This window comes from Cornus florida, unplaced genomic scaffold (assembly GCF_030987335.1).
Source record: "Cornus florida cultivar Cherokee Brave unplaced genomic scaffold, ASM3098733v1 CherokeeBrave_3.0.0_Hap2_Chr05, whole genome shotgun sequence".
NCBI classification, from domain to species: domain Eukaryota; kingdom Viridiplantae; phylum Streptophyta; class Magnoliopsida; order Cornales; family Cornaceae; genus Cornus; species Cornus florida.
The window spans coordinates 82,629,198-82,648,200 of record NW_026775575.1 but is presented as its reverse complement, the minus strand read 5'-3'; the positions used below and the strand labels follow the sequence as shown (position 1 = coordinate 82,648,200).

At 34.2% G+C, this 19,003-nt stretch overlaps 2 protein-coding genes across 4 annotated transcripts; both read right to left on the bottom strand.

Moving 5' to 3' along the window:
- Positions 1–8,456: 8,456 nt before the first annotated feature.
- Positions 8,457–11,467, bottom strand: LOC132310267 (uncharacterized). The gene is made up of 2 exons (XM_059808459.1): positions 11,267–11,467; positions 8,457–8,972 (listed from the first exon to the last, which is right to left on the bottom strand). The coding sequence occupies exons 1-2, from the start codon at positions 11,349–11,351 to the stop codon at positions 8,818–8,820; spliced, it is 240 nt and encodes a 79-aa protein (XP_059664442.1). The 5' UTR covers positions 11,352–11,467; the 3' UTR covers positions 8,457–8,817.
- A 1,408-nt stretch (positions 11,468–12,875) lies between these two features.
- On the bottom strand, positions 12,876–18,447 carry LOC132307204 (PHD finger-like domain-containing protein 5A). Of its 3 annotated transcripts, XM_059804899.1 has the most exons (4): positions 18,213–18,446; positions 17,921–17,953; positions 16,367–16,467; positions 12,876–13,449 (listed from the first exon to the last, which is right to left on the bottom strand). In XM_059804899.1, the coding sequence occupies exon 4, from the start codon at positions 13,405–13,407 to the stop codon at positions 13,075–13,077; it is 333 nt and encodes a 110-aa protein (XP_059660882.1). In that variant the 5' UTR covers positions 13,408–13,449; positions 16,367–16,467; positions 17,921–17,953; positions 18,213–18,446; the 3' UTR covers positions 12,876–13,074. The 3 variants fall into 3 exon arrangements, with proteins under 3 accessions (XP_059660882.1, XP_059660881.1, XP_059660883.1); XM_059804898.1 differs by lacking the exon at positions 16,367–16,467 and having other exon boundaries at positions 18,213–18,435; XM_059804900.1 differs by lacking the exons at positions 16,367–16,467; positions 17,921–17,953 and having other exon boundaries at positions 18,213–18,447.
- Between the last annotated feature and the right edge of the window lie 556 nt (positions 18,448–19,003).

Sequence of the window (19,003 nt, the reverse complement as noted above, 5' to 3'; positions counted from 1 at the left end):
ACCACTTTACAGGAATAAGCTGCAAACAGTTCAGGTGCAACTCGTCGTTCGGTTCGGTTCCATCCATGTAGGCTTTATTGAAGGGTTAAATTAGTCTGAGGGTACTGGATTAGTGAAAATTACAGCGAGACAAGTGTATTTTATTGGGTGTGTTGGAAGAGAACACTTGCACAAGAGCAAGAGACAGTTTGAGTGAATGACAAAGCTTGTATTACAATTAGAACTATTTGATAACAAGTTGGTTGCTTGGTAAGAGCAAATGAACTCTCATCTCCTGATATAGACTAATGCTCTTACAATAAATGGCTAGAATCTATATCCACATCCACGTCTACGATCAAACAGTTAAGAGAATTTTAGAATGTGACTTTAGAACAGAATAAACTATAGAAGTCGAGATACATCTGTACAAAACTAAAGAATAAACTATAAAAGTCGAGATACATCTATACAAAACTAATTTAGAGAATTCTTTATTTAGAGAAATAAGTTCTTACACCTCTTTCATTTACTTCCGTAGCCTCAGTTTTTACTAAACTAACTAAAGTTTGAAATATGCTTGAAAGTATTTTAGAGGCTGCATGTGTTTTACGGATTTTAACTAATTGAACTTTTGAATGGAGCTAAAATTTATATTTTTTAAACGTTTATATTTTAGGTAATTATTTTTCATTAAATTTTTTTATTTAATTTTTTTTAAAGATATAACATGCTATTATTAATTATGGTAACATTAGTAATTTGGTGTTTGATGATTACATTAACTATTTAATTTATTTTATATTGTTTAAAGCTATAGCTCTTGAATGAACTTAAAATTTTAATCTTTTAAAAAGTTGTAAGTCAACATTTCATATATTTTTGGTGACTATTTTTCATTAGATAATTTTATCTATTTTTTAATAAAGACAATTAATTTCATCCCTCCTTTCATGAAGTGATACTATTATTAATTATGGTAATATTCTTTTAAAGGATAATATTGTAAAATTAATAATAAAAGTGCTTATAACAATATTATTACCTATTAATTAAATAATTAATATATCGTCAAACACCACATACATTTTATTAACAATAGTTTTATGACTGACAAGTTGCATTAACCCCTCCACTTTATATTTTTGACACAAAATTAACCTAAATCACCTGAATTATACAATTGTTACAAATTGATGTTATAATGACAAAAAATGACCCTTAATATAAATTTAATAAAATTTATATTCTCTGTAAATTCATTTTAGGTTTTCTTTTCCTTTTTAATTTTTGAAAATTTCAGCTTTAAGAAAAGTTTAAAAATTACACACCATTAAAGTGATGTTATAATGTCAGAAATTCTCCTAAATATAAATTTAAGAAAATTTAGGTTGCCTTTAAAATAATTTTTTTTCATGTTTTCTTTTCCTTTTTGATTTTTTAAAGATAAAAATTATAAAAATTGTTAATTTTTAACAACACTATGTTGAATGAGTTATTTGTATTAATTTTTAATCTTATATATATATTATATGTTTTAAGAGGCACTATTTTCTTAAGTTTATATTAACGGGCATTTTTGTCATTATAACATCTATAACGACCCAAATCTGGGGATCTAGATCGTTAACCGAGTTTTTACCCGAATCCGAATTCACACAAGGGTACTATGGTCATTTCACGTCATTATAATAGTTTTTAGAGTCCATAATGGTATAATAGTCATTTACCCTAGTCAAATAATGGTTTAAAACCCAAAAGGGTAAAGTAGTCATTTAATACGTTATTTATAGCTTCTAAACTCATCAGGGGTAAAACGGTCATTTTCTATGGCTATTCTGTGCTTTAGATGAAGTCTTGGGACAAATAGGTAAATATAATGAAGTTTGGGGTTAAAGTATAAATACCAGCTCATCTAAACGGTTAGATGGCTTAGTCCAAAGAGCATGCAAATATGAGGACCCATCTAACCGGTTAGATGGAAAAATCCATCTAACCCCTTCACTGCCCCACCTAACTAATCGGTTATATGGGAGCATCTAACAGATCAGATGGGTTCCGAATCTGATCTAAGTGATTAGATGACCCCATTTAACTGGTTAGATGATGCCCATAAATGAAGTGGTTGATTAGATTACCTCTCAAACCTATAAAGATGAAATCCAAGTTGCTCAAACATCAAATATAAATTTATGCACATCATTTAACTCAACAACAACACATTTGATCACCGAAATAACTCATTGATTCATCATTTAAAGGTCGGAAATCTATATAATCCATTACATACATACTCCAAAAGAATAATCCCATATCTAAAAGAATAAGTTTATAAAATAATAAGGCATCGCCGTGATTACAAGGCCTTCCAATGAAGCTAACAAAATAATAAGGTTACATGCATTTGATCATTGCCTACACAATTCTATTACAAAAAGTAACAAAAATACATCAATCAACTTCTAAGCTTGCGGGGGTACCTCTTCGATGACTTCCTTGTCATGCCCTAAAAATATTAGAAGAATGGGTGAGTATAACGGCTCAGTAGGAAATACCTAAAATATTAGTGTGACATTCTGAATTTTTTGGCATTTTTTTGAATTTTCTACATCATTTTACTTGTCAGGCACCGTTTGCGTGCCGTGTGAATCTCGGGAGTTGATTAAGGCATTTTTTAAAATTTAAGACTCTTAGAAATGCATTTCGAATCATTTTACCATTTTTCAAAATTTTGGCCTGGGAGGTCCCGAGTGAGCCCCACACCCGTATTTTTAGTGCTCGGTGCTACTTTTCGGGTTCACTACATTTCATTATTTTTATTTGATGTATGTTTATGTGGTTATGTGTTTACGTGTGCATTTGTGACATATTTTATGGTGCAATGGCATCGAGGGGCATTTTAGACATTGTGTTAATTAAAGCGAGTCTCATTATTTTACCAAGACCATGACTAAGAGTCATATGGTCAAATTTTTTGGCCATTTCTTCCAACTTCTAGCCAAGCCTTCCCTCTTAAATCTCTATATCTCTTTCTCTCTAGTTTTTCATTGTTTTACACACAAAAGCACAGATTTCATCTATCTACACCCATTTTCTATCTATGCCATAGAAGGCAAAGTTATATAGCTCAACGAGGGTTTCGATTTGATCGGAGGTGACATTGGGATTTTGAAAATTGGAGCTCAACGAGGGCTTCAATTGTATGTTCTTACTAAGCAATGAGAAGGCTCCTTGACGTGATCGCTTCAATGCTCTATTTTTTAAGAAGGCATGCACATCATTGGCCATGATGTAAATACTGCTATCAAAGAGTTTTTCATCTATGGACAGCTCCTCAAAGAGGTAAACTCAACCTACATATCCCAAGTCCCCAAAGACCCTAACCCTTCAACCCTCAATGAGTTCAGGCCTATCTCATGGTGCTCCATCATTTACAAATGCATCTCCAAACTCTTAGCCAATAAACTCAAGCCCAGCCTCCCTTCTATTGTTGGTCCTTCCCAATCAGCTTTTGTCTAAGGTAGACTCATTGATGACAGCATCCTTATAACACAAGAATTGCTTAATGGATATCAGAGACATACATTCTCACGTAAATGTCCAACGAAAATTGATCTGAGGAAGGCTTTCAATTTTGTATCATGGGATTTCTTACTTGACACCTCAATCTACTTGGCTACCCACTAGTCTTCATTGCATGGATCCACTATTGTATCTTATCCACTTCATACACCATCTCAATCAATGGTGAATTCCATGGTTACTTTAGTAGAGCAAAGGAATTGAGGCAAGGTAATCCCCTTTCACATTTCTTATTTGTTATTGTAATGTAGGTCTTCTCATCAATCCGCAACAAGGTCACCATTGAAAATCCTTTCAAATTCCATTGGAGATGTAAAAAGCTTAATCTCATGCACATCATCTTTGTTGATAATGTGATTCTCTTTTATCATGGGAGTTTACCCTCTGTCCAAACACTCCTTACAGCCATCAATACATTCTCCTCCATCTATGGACTTCACATCAACAATAACAAGAGTTATATTTTTTTATCTAGCATTCATCCATCCGTGGAGTCTCAAATAATTAAGCAAGTTGAGTTTGAGAAAGGAATCCTTCTTATTAGATACCTTAGGGTACCCTTGGTAACAACTATGTTGAGGTCCACTAATTGTAGAACCTTAATCAACAGAGTTACTGTTAGAATTAGGCACTAGGCTAGCAAGGTTCTCTCATTTGTAAAGAGACTCCAACTTATTACAGTAATCCTTCATAGTACCCCGATGTATTGGAGCTCTAAGTTCATCCTTCCAAGGAGTGTACTAAATGAGCTCAACTGTATTTCCAGAGCATTTTTTTGGTCAGGTCCTGAGCTTAAAAAGTACAGTGCTAAAGTTATATAGTCTTCAGTTTGCCTACCTTGGAGAGCAGGTGGGTTGGGAATTTCAAATTTTCAAGCTTGGAATCGTGTAGCCATCATGAAGCACCTCTGGAACATCATCAGCAACAGAGAAAGTATGTTATGGATCACTTGGGTTAAAACATATTTTCTTAAACGAAATAGTGTGTGGGAGGTTAAGATACCAAGTCAATGTTCATGGAGCTGGAGGAAAATACTACAACTCAAGCTCGTAGTCCAGCCTCTTGTCAAGCTTGAAATTAGAAATGGATCAATTCCAATTTCTGGTTTGACAACTGGTTACACTTTGGCCCTCTCCACCATAGATTATCAAGACAAAATCTTGATGAATCTGCAGTTGATTGCAATACCATAGTGAGCTCTTTCATCCTAAATAGCATAAGGAACTTTCCTACTGCAGTCACCATTCTTATCTCAGAGCTCTTGATGTCAATCTTCTTCTATTCCCTAACCCACTTAGACCTGACAATCTCAAATAGATTCCATCTCTATCAGGTTTGTTCTTTATTAGCCATAATCTGAAACACCTATCCCAACACATTCCTTCTCTGCCATGGCCACATTTAGCTTGGTCAAACCCATCTATTCTCAAGCATTCCTTTTTTCCTATGGTTGGCTATATATACAATCAAGACTTCCTACCCTAGATAAAAACTGCACATCATACTTAAACTCACCAAACATATGCCTTCTATATAAACTCTTACCTGAATCCCATAACTATTTGTTTATCCAATGTTTTTTCACATCTCTCATTTGGGTATTTATCCAAACACGCTGTTCATTCTATATTGATCTTTAATCATGGAATGAGCTTGTATCCTGGGGATCACACAACTAGAAGGGCAAAACATCTAGCTATAGAACAGTCACAACGCGAATTATCTTCACATCCACAATGTATAATATCTGAATGGAACGTAATCGTAGAGTTTTCAAGAAAAAATACCTCTCAGCAAATTCAGTCCTCAATATAATATTTGAAGCAGTCAAATTGAAACTTATGACTTGCCCAATGCATGATTCCGTGATCTCAAGGCACATAGCTGATGAATGGGAACTCCCAAGTTGTGTTATTCGACCTCCTCCATGTCCCCCAGACTAGGATTGTTACAAAGCTCTGGCTAGTAATAGCATGTTCATCGAAATTGTGAATGTTCTGTTCATGTGTCATGTTGCTCATAGGCATTGATCATGTTTATTTTGACCTCTAGTTGGGCTGGACCTTTTTTTGGCCTCACTTCTTGTTAGGCTAGCCTTAACCTTTCTTAATTGCCCTCTATAATGGGCCTTGTACAATTACTCTATATTTATTCAATTGAAATTTACCTTTCAAAAAACAAAATCAAAAGTTCTTTTTTACTAGATTTCTTTTTACCTTTAACTTCTTAGTTCACTTCCCTCATGTGGATGAAGTATCTAAATTTTCTTTTGACTTATCCAAATTCAAGTTTCATTTATTTAGGTATCAATGACTTTGCTGATGACTTTAAATTTTATTTTATTATCATTATTATTATTATATATCAATCTAATTTTTGACGTTCTATCTACGTACTACTAGTTTTTTCCTTTTTCCAACTATTGTATTATTATTGTACTATTATTGTACTACTTGCACGAACGAGAGGGTTAGTTGCATATCACCATGCTACAAAGTACACAAATAAAATAAAAAAAATTAATATAAACAGTTGTTTGGCTCACAAAGTGGTCTGAGGTCGCAGACCAATGAATGGCTGACCTAAAACGCGGGCGTGCTAGAGTCCTGATGGACTCAAAGATTTCTTGTCAAACTATTTCTATCAGGTCGGGTCACCGACCTAATGTGATTCGGGCAAAAGTTGGAGAGTATGAATGATCCTCTCCTTAAGGTTGTTATTGCCTTTAAGAAAAGGACTTTAAACATTCAAGAAAGATATCGATGAGAAGCAAATTACCTGAACAATAAATATACCTAAATCTGCAAACCTTTTTTTATTGAACTTTGGATTGATTACAATGATAAGAATGGATTACAAACTTTTGATTAAAATGGAAACTAAAGTATTGAATGCTGAAAGATGAAATAAATATTAAACTGATAGTGATAACTAAACTTGAGGAAATAAAAGCTAAGTACTAAGTGATATGAATGCTAAAGGCTTGAGCTTTAGAAATGGTGTTGGATCTCTTCGTTGTGAGACTTGAGTGGGTATTTATAGAGGCTTCAATCTGGTATTGTCCCTTTCAATCTGTTTTTCTATAAATTAATTGGTTGCAGGTTGAAAATGATCCTAACCATCTTACTGAGCTGATCAGGTTAACTGACTTGCACATTTCTCTATGGGCAGATACAAATTTGTCTGGCATAGTATTTTTGACTAAAGGATGCATCTTCTTTCATGCTTGATGATCATGGCCTTCAGTCTATTTTCAGCTCTCTGCATCTGTTAAGCCTGACTTGATATGTACCTTGGCTATGGAATCTTCTGATTACTTAGGATTCTGACTTCCTTCTTCAGATGTATGTGAGAACCTTCCATTTGTAGTTCTGAATCTCTGAACTTTAAACATGGTCAAGTTATCCTTTCCTATTTCAAGTTTCTTTAAGTTTTCAAACCTGACTTATTTGGTTCTTGAGGCATTAGGATTCACAGCTGGTCTTTATTTGAATTATACCAAAAATTATTCAAGTACATATGACCCGACGAGATATTATATCCATGTTGGCCTGAGCTTGTCCAATGATTAGGCGTATACTCGGTCATTGGTCAAGAGATTCTCTTAGGCCATAGTGACTAAAACTCCTAACCCTGACTGATCAAAACTATTATGCCATAGTGACTGAGGGACTTTCTTCAACCATAGTGACTGAGAGGCTTTGTTTAGTCATAGTGATCGAGAGATCTTCTTCAATCATAGTGACTAAGACTCCTGACCATGACTAATTAAGACTCTTAGGTCATAGTGACCAAGAGACTTTGGTCGAGACGCTTGACCATGGTTGGTCGAGATGCTTAGGTCATAGTGACTGGGAGACCTTGGTCCTGGTAACCGATAAACTTTCTTGGGTCATAGTGATCGAGAGACCTTCTTCAGTCATAGTGACTGAGACTCCTGACCATAATTGATCAAGATTCTTAAGTCACGGTGACCGAGTGAATTTGGTCGAGACTTTTGAACATGGTTGGTCGAGCTTCTTACTATTTTATCTCAGTTGTAATGACCTAGGAATTCCATCTTCCATAATTCTCGGCCTTAATTCCAATGATCATGATTAGTAAATTAATCTTTCGCCCCGACGACCATGGGCTGATCCAGAGTCCAGTCCTCGTGATTTTCAACCACGTGGCGTGATAATTTTCGATCATAGTTTTAGGCGTTAACAACGTATGACTCTTTTTTATTCATAATTGGTGTACATATATAATTATATATGTGTTATATGTGTGATTGTATATAGTATGGGATGATTTGATTGGTGCTTTGTCAAATTACACAAAGTTTTCAGGTCTGGGAGGATCAAAGGAGTGACTTAGATGAAGCAAATCTTTTTATTATTATTATTTTTTTAAAGTAAGAAATATCATTAATCAAGAGATGTTCCAAGTGGGGGCTATGGTTTGAAAAGCGATTTCTAAGCTATACGGTGGAATTTATTTTTTTATTATTATTTTTCTTTTCCCGGAAGGTAAAAAAGGAAAGCAAATAATGAATTTTTATGTTATTTCCTACAAAGAAACGCAAATTAGAAATGGGTCATTCATTAAAGTGAAGTGAATGAAAAAAAAAAAAAAAAAAAAAATCTATAAAAAGTTAAGTGGTTATAGAAAGTAATTTTCTTTTCCTTCACTTAGAAAATTTCCATTTCTTTTTCTTCTTACTATATCTATCTATTTACAAAGACTAAAATTCTATTTTTAATTCCAAATCTTAAAAAGGTAAATAACATAATTTTCAGTAAGAAAAATAATCTTCCATCACAAACGGCATAAAAATATTGAGCGGTAGTTGATTGTCAATGGGCTGGGCCGTTGGGGCTTGGGTTTTTGATGTAATTGATAATGTTGGGCTTGCTTAGCTAGGCTGTAGCTTTGAGTTCGGAGCTCTCTCCCCGTTGGGCCATTTTGTGTTCAGGCTCTTCCCTTTTTTTCCAAAAAAAAAAAAAAAAAAAAAATGAAAAAGAAAAAGAAAAAGAGTAAAATAAATTTTAAACCCTAAACTCTAAATCCTTATGAAATGATGTATTGAGAATACCAGATAAGTATTCGAAAACTGATACATCAAATTTCATAAATTCCAATTTTACATTTCAAAGACGAAAATTCTATTTTGAATTTCAAATATCACCAAATCCCATGCATTTCAAACAACAGAGCAATTATCACTAGGAACAATAATCTTCCATCACAAACGGTATATATAAAGATGGAGAATTAAGGATTGCGGCTCTTCCGACCACCTGCACTGCCACTGCTAGCGCTTGCTCTGTTCCGGGGATCGTGCCTTTCGTTCGCCGATGCTTCATTGTAATCGTCAAGCTTCACTTCCAGAGACCGACCTTCCTTGCTCACCACCATCATTTCATCTCCTGTAAGAGACCATGTATGATGTATCACTATAAACATTATTATTCAGATTATAACTATTAAGTACTAGTAGACACTAATTTATAGCATCTAAACTCATTTATTCAATGCGATGACTCAAGCTCACATCCATGACCGGCTAAATGCAATTTTAGGCATAAAAAAATAACTCTGAAAATGACAATACTTGCTTATTTACTAGTGAGTAGGTTCCATTACTCACCGATTATATGTTCTAATAATAAATTGACATATTTTAAGACAAATTTAAAAAAATAATAGAAAAAAAATAATAAAGTCAGATCAACCTATTTCAACTAGATAATTGTCAAACTGATAGCTTGTATTCAAACCCTTTTTTATTTTTTTCTCTCTTTCACTCCATCCCAGTTTATTCACCGTTCTTCTTCTCCTTACGGGACATCATTAATCAATAGGCCTTGTTATTGTTAATTCTCTTCTCACTACGTCTTCAATGGATTTGAAGATGTACCTAGATTGGATTATACAATTTATGTTATTTATAACATCTAATGTGATATATAAAATATTTTTTTCAAGTAAATAAACAAATCAATCAGAATTTTTTTTTTACCAGAAATTAATCAACCAGAATTTTTTGACTAACACGATCGTAGCAGAAACTTGAGAAGCTCTATTTAATTTTCTACCAACAAAGCTATTACATCAATTGCTTTTTTGATTTCTAAACATACGTAATCAATTCATACTAGAAAGCATATATGATCATAATAATAGTGTGATCAAATAGTAACTCCACAACCCACCCTTGCTTATTGAGTGATTTGAAGTCCGAGAGGTTTTGCAAAAGTGCTCTCTTATTGATTGATGATGTTCCATGAAAGACTAGAGGAAGAAGAACAGTGGAGGGAGGACGGTGTGAATTTGGGAAGGGGGTGAAAGAGAGAAAAAATATATAGGGTTTGAATACAGCTACCGAATTAAAGCGGGTCGATCTGGCTTTATTATTATTTTTTTTATTACCTTTTTATTTATTTATTTTTTTTTTTTATCATTAAAACTGATGTGTCCACTTATTATTACAACACATAATCGATCAATAGAATAAACCTATTCACCGTAGGCAAGAGTTGTCCTAAAAATAAAGCCTTTTGATACTTAATAGTATCTTGGTATAAATAAATTATTATTTGATTTTCTATATAGAATTTAAAAATAAGAAATTGAATAGTTCCGATAATTTATGTGTCAAAAAACAAGTAACAAACATTTATAGTAATAAGACTGCGTACAATTTTTTTTCAAAAAATTAAGCATCCTGTGAGTAGATTGATGACTCTTCAAGAATCAAAATGTGTGTATTTTCATGTGAGGTTAGAGACCGTTTATTTGGTTCGAAAAGGTACTTAATTTGACGGTCAAGTCTAGACCTATCATTGATAAGGCTAATGATCACTCTCTTCTAATGGTTCAATTAATCATCTACCGAACTTGTAGAGAGAGAAAAATCATTTCAACTTTCATACAGCCTATTATCTCCATATTAGAGAGTTATGCTCATACTCCATTAATTATACCAGGTCCGTTGGATTTGTCAGTCATAAATAATATGTGTCACAATTTGTAAAGCGGTTATGTACTTTGAAACGAAAAAAATATTAGATGTCTATCGTCCTATATTAATTGTGCATGTTTAAAAATTGAAAATTTTAAAAGAACAAGTAATTAATACATTGTCTCCTTTTAAAATTACCAACTTGTCCGTTTTAGTTTAGATATGTATAATTTCAAAGTTCAAATTTTGTTGAAAATATAAAGACCAATAATGAAAAGATAAGATTTATTTGCTTTGACTTTTTAAAATGGATAATTAATTCAGAACATCTAAAATTAAGATAGTGAACTACTAATATAGGTAGTACTAGGGTACGTTGGATTTGTCATTTACAAATAATTATCAAAAAACAGGTAGAAAACTATAAAACCATAAAATAAAATAATAATAATAAAAGGGGAATAACAATTGTCTCTCTCTCAGACTAACCCATTACTTCTCTTTGAGAAGCAATCCACTGATCCCTTACTAATAATGCCTCATATTACAGGTAAGTTAAGAACTTGCAACATTTCAAGAAATCTCTATTCTTACAAATATGCATGTAATTGTACATAAATCACATGCATGAAAATCGAGTACCGTTTCCAAAACCATTCTACACCATCTGATCAAACTCCACATATACGAGCATCAAACTACTAATGCGAGCCATACAATGCATATGCACAAATATATATATATATATATATCACGTACCCGACAGAGAAACAGTGTAAGGGGCAGAACAGATAATCGCAAAGGCCAAAAAGAGGCACCAGCAGAGTCGAAGTCCACTCGTCATCTCTCTCTCTCCTTCTCTCTGTCTGTATCTATATATATATATATATGTATGTATGTATGTATGCAAGTATATGTTGTGGATTCTGCGTATCGGATGTCTGGTATGATGGGGGCGAACTAACCGCCGTTCATAATTTATAAGGTTTGCGGGTGGGACACGTGGCGAAGTGTAATTGCTAGATGAAGTTGACGTTTGCAAATCGTGCGCAACACGTTCGTGGTACAAACATAGGCCTCTCAGATAGCGAATCCTAACCGTTCATTTTGGGTCAACGTGTTGCCGTCGCTTACTTTTTACTTAAAAAAGTCACAAAATACCTTAAAAAAAAATTACCCCAAAAAAAAAAAAAATATATATATATATATAGATATATATATTTATATTTATATTTGCATGAAAAAAAAAAGAAAAGAAATATTCATTCCTCTCAAATTAAATGTCCCTTTTTAATATTTCATTCATCCTAAAATAAATCCAATATTGTTTATTTTTTTAAACCCAAAATCACACTGATCAGCTTGTAGTCCAACAATATTGGACTACATGTTCTCTCCGAAAAAATCCAAATCCTAATTAATCTCAGTTCACCGAAACACATTTTCTTTCTCAATGCGCGCGTGCACACAAAGAAGAAAAAAAAAAAAAAAAAAGAATGAAAAAAAAATTAGCTACAGTAAGTGCAGCTTGGACTCTAGGAGCATTTGGCTGAAAAGAGGATAAGTGAACGTCGTATTTGGTACTCATGTATTTTGCTATTTGTTGCCTCCGTACTGGATTGTACAAGTGATATAACAACACATACATATTCCTGTATCATATCATTGCTACCACAATGGCAATGTGTGTTTCTGTATCAAAGTCAAAGATATGGCATAAGGTTTCTCTCTCCCCACTAACGGCATTTGGGTACCATGAGGGAGAAAGACGCACCCATTGGCCCAACACTTCCAAGTGTTCGACCTGTACATATATATATATATATATATAAATGATTAATTGACCGGAGAAGCCACTGGAATGGAGTGCAGAGAGCAGAGGCGCTCCACATCCACACTAGGGTTAGTCCCACACCAACCACCGGAATGGGGAGCCGAAGGGCTTTACATCCACACGCGGGTTGGTTCCACACCTACCATCGTGTGCCCATACGTTGACATCATAGCTTTTTCCTGCATTATCAAGCTTGCTCTTAACAGAAAGACTAATAACAATAGTAAATGAAAAAGATTGAAGTATGTGACCATCCAATTGCTTGCCTCGTCATCTTATTCGAATTAGAAGGCTTTGAAACCTGTGGGATAATATTATGCAACCATCACTGGTCATTTCACCCACTCTTGACCACCACCACCCCACCAGTATGTATTGGCCATCACCAATACAAATGCCATCCAACTACCATCACTGCCGCCGCCACCACCACCACACACACACACAATCTTTAACGCGCAAATAACAGCATTCTTGTGAAGATATTTGACAAGAATTACATGCAATATACAACAGGAAGAGAGACACACATAGTTATTGCAAAAGTCTTAATAAGGTTTCCATTTAGATAGGGATTTTTCTTCTTATATCAATAGGAAAAAACAACCTCATAATGTCTTCCAATGGAACCATAAAACCAAGAATATTGTTCCAACATTACAAAACTTGTCTGTTAATAGAAGTACACAAGGACAAAAGTGAATAACTTAGTGAGAAAACTACCCACTAACCATCATCGTTTCTTAAAACCATATTTTTTACGCTCATAGAACAGATCTGTTTTGGCACTTCCCAAATTGACAATTTTTGGACACCCGTCCCTGTCTTTCTCCTGCTGCGTGCACTCTTTGCAGTAGTAGGCATCTGAAATCCCCACTCCTCCACAGATAACACAACGGCCCTGAAAGGATCCATAATTGCATTCATCACAAACTCGCACAAGTGTGCAAGGACGTACATAAGAGTCACAAATTACACATTTCCCATCACATTTCTCACATAGTCGTCCAATTGCAATTCCCGGCTGCTTCCGGCACATGATCAAATCAGGATGATGCTTGGCCATGCTGTATACAACAAGCTCTTAGGTATCAAAGTTGACAGTGACCTGCATTCAGTTGCAAACCAGTAAATTAATCATCAATCAAGGTGTCATTTTAAATCAGAAATGAATCCAGCACCAGCAACTGCTCAAGTAAGGACACTATTGGATGAGATGTAAAATAAAGTCATCCCCTTTTCCCACCTACCTCCTAAAAGAATAGCTTCAACCCTGGGGCAAAAGATTGTTAAATAAAAGTCGGTGAGAAATTTAATAGTGTCACAAAGCAGCTAGGACTGGAGATTTAGTATCAACTCAAGCCAAGCTCATAAGAGCTGGATACCTGTTATAGATCCTAAGAAGCACGGAAACGGATGACATGGATACGACAAGACACAGACAAAGTGACACGGAAAATCCTAATAAATTTGGACACGGACAAGGCGCAAATAATAAATATGTCCCCGTTTGGTAACTATTTACATCATTTTGTATGGCTGTAGATAACCAAGAGGGCCACATTCCACTAAAAACCAATAGTTTTTTGACGAACATCCATTTGCTAAGGTTGTGAGCAACCTTGTTAGAGGATCTAGGAGTCCAATGAAAAAAGAATCATTTATGGTGCTCTAATATGATGTTGCTCGTCCTCAACCTCTCGTTGTCCTCCGATAGCAACGTCACCGAGCTATTGTAGCCGCCGTTCATCATCGAAACCCAACTCGCCGGAAATGATAATAGTGGCGAGTCATACCAAAAACCCAAATTAGTAACATATACTTGTATAATCATATAGAGAGAAAGTAGAGAGAGTTGTGTGTGTGTGTGTGTGTGTGTGTGTGTGTGTGTGTACTTACGTACTGGACTAGAACAGACGTACTGAATTTCAAGCCTGTAAAGATATGGGCTAGCAAGGAACTCTGATTAACAGCGACAAAACTCCATAAATAAACTTCAAATATATATATATACATAGTGAGATATATGTATAGATACATCATACACTATATATATATATATATATATATATATTAGTGGCAATGGTCCCAGTGGAAGTGGGTCAAAACATAAGACAAAATACTTAACAATATATATAGATATACACTGTCTATATTAATTGGAAAAGAAGTGGGTCACTTATCTTTGTATATCAAGCCAAAGAATAAAGAAATCCAAAGTTTCATTCCTACAATCTTTTGGTGGGACTTCATAATGGGTGTCTTGAAATATTACTTAAGCAATTAGTACCTTTCGAAAAAGAAAAGAATTTTTTTAATTAGAGTAGCAATTTGTTACTTGAAAGCCATTATAAGTAAGAAATTAATTGACACTTCATAGATACTTTTATTATTTGTTTAAAATTGGTGTTGAATTTTTTAAAAACAGTTTAAGTTTAACAAACATGTTTTTCTGTTTATTATTTTTAAAATAAGACAAAACATTTTTACGTTATCAAACAATGTCTGTGTTTATCGATAAACAAAAGCTAAACATAAACACTCACAGTGTTTAAGCTTAAATGATAAACAATAAACAAAAACGATTACCAAACAAGGCCTATGTTTTTTATATATGATGATGATGTACTATAAGAAATGAAGATTTAAGAGTAATATTATTTTTATGAACCTATTAATGAACAAAAAAAAAAAGAAAGTGTTTTGCTTGAAAAAGAAAGAATTATAGAAAGTTAGAAGAAGATGAAGAAGAAATAAAAGACGACGGCGAAGAAGAAGTGAGAAAAGAGGGGAGAGAGATCCACTAGCAATGAAGCTTGGTTGGTGGGAGAACAAGGATAGTGCAAGAGTTTGAACCTTATAAGCATAAATATCTGGTTGTTTTAATATAAAATTGTTTTACAAAACATTTTCTAGGTAATTATGTAGTGGTCATCATATTACTAAAAATTTATTAAACAACTTCTCATATTTACACTTCAGCTTTCTTTATAAAACTTCCTTAAAAATCCCCATGAATGCCTTACTTATCAAAAAAAAAAAAAAACCCAAGAATGGGACACGCATGTCGGACAAGTATCCACGGCATGTCTGTGCTTTGTCCGAATATTAAAAAATATAAAATTCAAACAAATTTTTTGGCGTGTCCGGTTGTGTCGGTGTCCGACACGGATACTTTGCCATTTTAGGTGTGTCCGTGTTTCCTAGGATAGATCAATCAATTTTCACTATCTTTTTTTATCCAAGATTATAGCATGCATTGGAATAACAGGAGCATACTGCATGCTACTTGAGTCACATTGATTTGAACATTTAGTAGAGTTTTTTAAATTGAACTTATTTTTAAACTTCCCTTCTATAACCGAGTCAGATAAACATGAACCTCAATTGAGCAAAAAGAATGTGCAGCTGGAAAATTTGCACACATGAAAACAACATCTGACATGTATTGTATACTCGTAAAAAAGATTTACGACTTATATTCCTTTTCTTTGTAAAATCTAGAAGTAAGAAATACAAGGAGAGAGTAGGAACCCATATTGTTTCAGCATAATTGCCACAATTTGATGACAAAGGACATGGAATTTCACTACTGAAGAACAATGAAGAAGTCCGAAATGGACAACAATGAGGGCGTAATTATTATAGGTGCAAGAGCACTACTGCAATGTTCCCCTGAAGCCAGTAAAATACAGGCTCAAGAGGTTGCGCAAGTGCTATGAAATAGTCGCAAAAGAAAGACGAATGTATTACAGATACTAAAATTTCTAATTCCCAACCAAGGAACAAAATTTTTGATCAATAGTGTGTGTAGTGTAGTTTGGTTACGCAGAGATAGCAATATACAGGCTCAAGTGGTTGTGCAAGTGCCATGAAACAGTGCCAGCCAGAAGAAACCCAAATGTACGACATATACTAAAATTTTAAGCATAGGTGGGGGGAGAATAGAAAAGGACCGTGTTCCAGCAGTGCAACAAAGACATTTGTTTCTGTTGCTTACAATGGTTAGGTATTAAAACCTTTACCTTATAATCTATCCCAGAGCATGATACTGTCCAAAACTCTAAACAAACTGAATCATTAATGTGAGCTCTACTTTCCACCAATGCCTTGAATTTTGATTATGCTACATTGGAAACGCAGAGTGTTAATTAAGTATAATTTCCTTTTTAAAACTATATAATTCGTCAAGAGCACTTACCCAAAATTGACAAATTCAAGAGAATTATTCATTTAAATCGTAATAGCATAAGAAAGAACACCATATCCCTATATAGCTCTCACTAACACAATTTTAGAGTAATTTTCTCAACTCAAATAAAAAAAACACTATATTGTTCTGTTCTCCTACTAGGGTGTTTTTCTGTTATTTCATATAATATCATCAGCTTAACGCAGTCCTTCATATCCACAATCACAAGAATTGCAAGACACCCTTTTGAGGGCCAGCCCTGAGATTCAAAATATTTTGAGAGGCCCTAGGCGAACTTTTAAATGTGAGGCCCTTAACTTTCACACGTGTAAAAAAAAATTATAAGAGTGCGAAATTTTAACACGATGTTTTCAAATTCTACAGCTAATATAATTGTGCGCATGTGCATTGTGCATAAGACAACTAACTAATAACTATAAATTTTAGTAGCAGTGATTGATTGATCATTGCTAGAAAAGACCTGTGCAAATTAATAGAAAAAACCATAACTTTTGTTTTGTTAAAGCCTGCTCTTGATTTCCATGTGTTTTTACATTATGATGGCAATCGCTTTGAGCCTTTGACAGTATTATTAACTGAAATTCTAGCTGAGCCAACTTCAAATAACATCAATAATGGTGGCATGAATCTTCATATAAAAATAAAATAAAAAATTAAAGAAAAAAAACCCTTAATTTGGCACTTTTAAGTATGAGCATAATTTAGAGATCAAAAAAGTTAATTACCTCAGGTCCTCAACCCAGTAGAAGGGATCCTTAATTTTCGTAGGATTGAATGTGAAAATGCAAAAAATTATGAGGAAAAGGGGTATGGTTGCTGCTGTTGTGAGATTGGAGTGGAATTAGGGAGAGGAAAAAAAAAGTACTTGCCATAGATTATGGGCTCGATCGCCATGAAAGACACATGTAGAAAGGCACACATTTATTAAAATAAGGTAGGACGCAAGCGCAGGCTCACGAATGGCATACTCGCCGGTTACCTGCTTGATAACCAGGAGTCGCATTGCGAACTTGACTCTAGGTGTACTCTACTGTTTTGAGTCCTTCCGGAACCATTGATGGCATCCATTTTATGATCTGGTCTGATTTTCTAATTTTCCTAGCTTGACCAAACTAGTTTTATCGAAATAACCCCTTCAAATAGGTAAGGGCAAAATTGGGTGTCTACAGCTGCCCCTCTTTGTTTAGTGTTGTGACACACACAACAAAACCTAGTTTGGAAGCTACTTTTCACTATTGGAACAAAGGTAAAGGCATGAATCAAACCAACCAAAGTTAGAACAAATCAAATGATGAGATGAACGAAAGAAACATATAAAAAAGATGTTTTCATGCAAAAGGAGAGAGAAGAGAGAGGATGAACATACGTTGTCACCTGAGGCGATAGCGGAGGCTGCGCCCTGCGGAGTGCCGAAGCAGATTGTGTCGTCAGTATCAGTCAGTCTCACATTTTGTAATTATTTTATGTATACTATTCAAAAAATAAAATTTTATAATATTTCATCACATTCATTGGTTTACTGGATCAACTATTTCTTTTCTAATGCAAAATTATTGCAAAATCCCAGAAAAATAAAACCCTAGATACAGTACAGATCTGAATAATCTTGGTAGTGAAAGTTTCAAATAGAGATAAGAGATGGGTGAAGAAACGCTAACCTGCACAGACGTATTGTGGTTTTAGCTTCCCAGTGCCCTAACGCGCGCCGAGTGCGAAGAATGCACTGTCTTCTCTCTCTGCGAGAAGCTGCTAAAGCAAACTCTGACGAGGATTTGTGTTCTTGAAGAGAGAGAGAAACAAACCGCCTCGTCCTTGGACCTAGCTGGACAGTAATGGACTTACGGCCCAAATCCAAGCTATGTCTTTGTAGCCCAACTCTCGACTCTTGTTTACTTTATCTTTGGATATCCAATCATATGGGAACTTGAATAATGGACTTCATACTTTATGAGGTGAAGAAGTATAAGGATTTTTTTTTTTTTTTTTTTTTTTAATTTTAACAAGTCAAATTTTTCTCTAATTCCATCAAACCAAATATGATATTCATACAAATAATTAAAAATGGATCTCTGAACAAATAATTTTTTTCTTTATCGGCCCTAATTACGAGGTACAACCAGGTTACAAGGACTTTTTTTATTCTAAATTCAACAATGTCAATTTTTTCTCAAATTCCATCATACCAAATATGATATAAATACAAGTAATTAAAAATGGCTATTTGAACAAACAAATTTTTTTATTTTTTTTTTCTAATTACGAATAGAGATGTCAATTTAACGTGTCTCTAACCAATGGGTCAGTGGCCCAATGGTAATACATTCATGCTTTTTAAAGGAATGTCATAGATTGAAGTCTCAAGAGAGTGTGTGTGTGTTTTGCTTTACATTTCAAAAAAAGAACTTAAAACCCACAAAGTTCGGAACTCGCCCTAATAATAAGAGTTCAT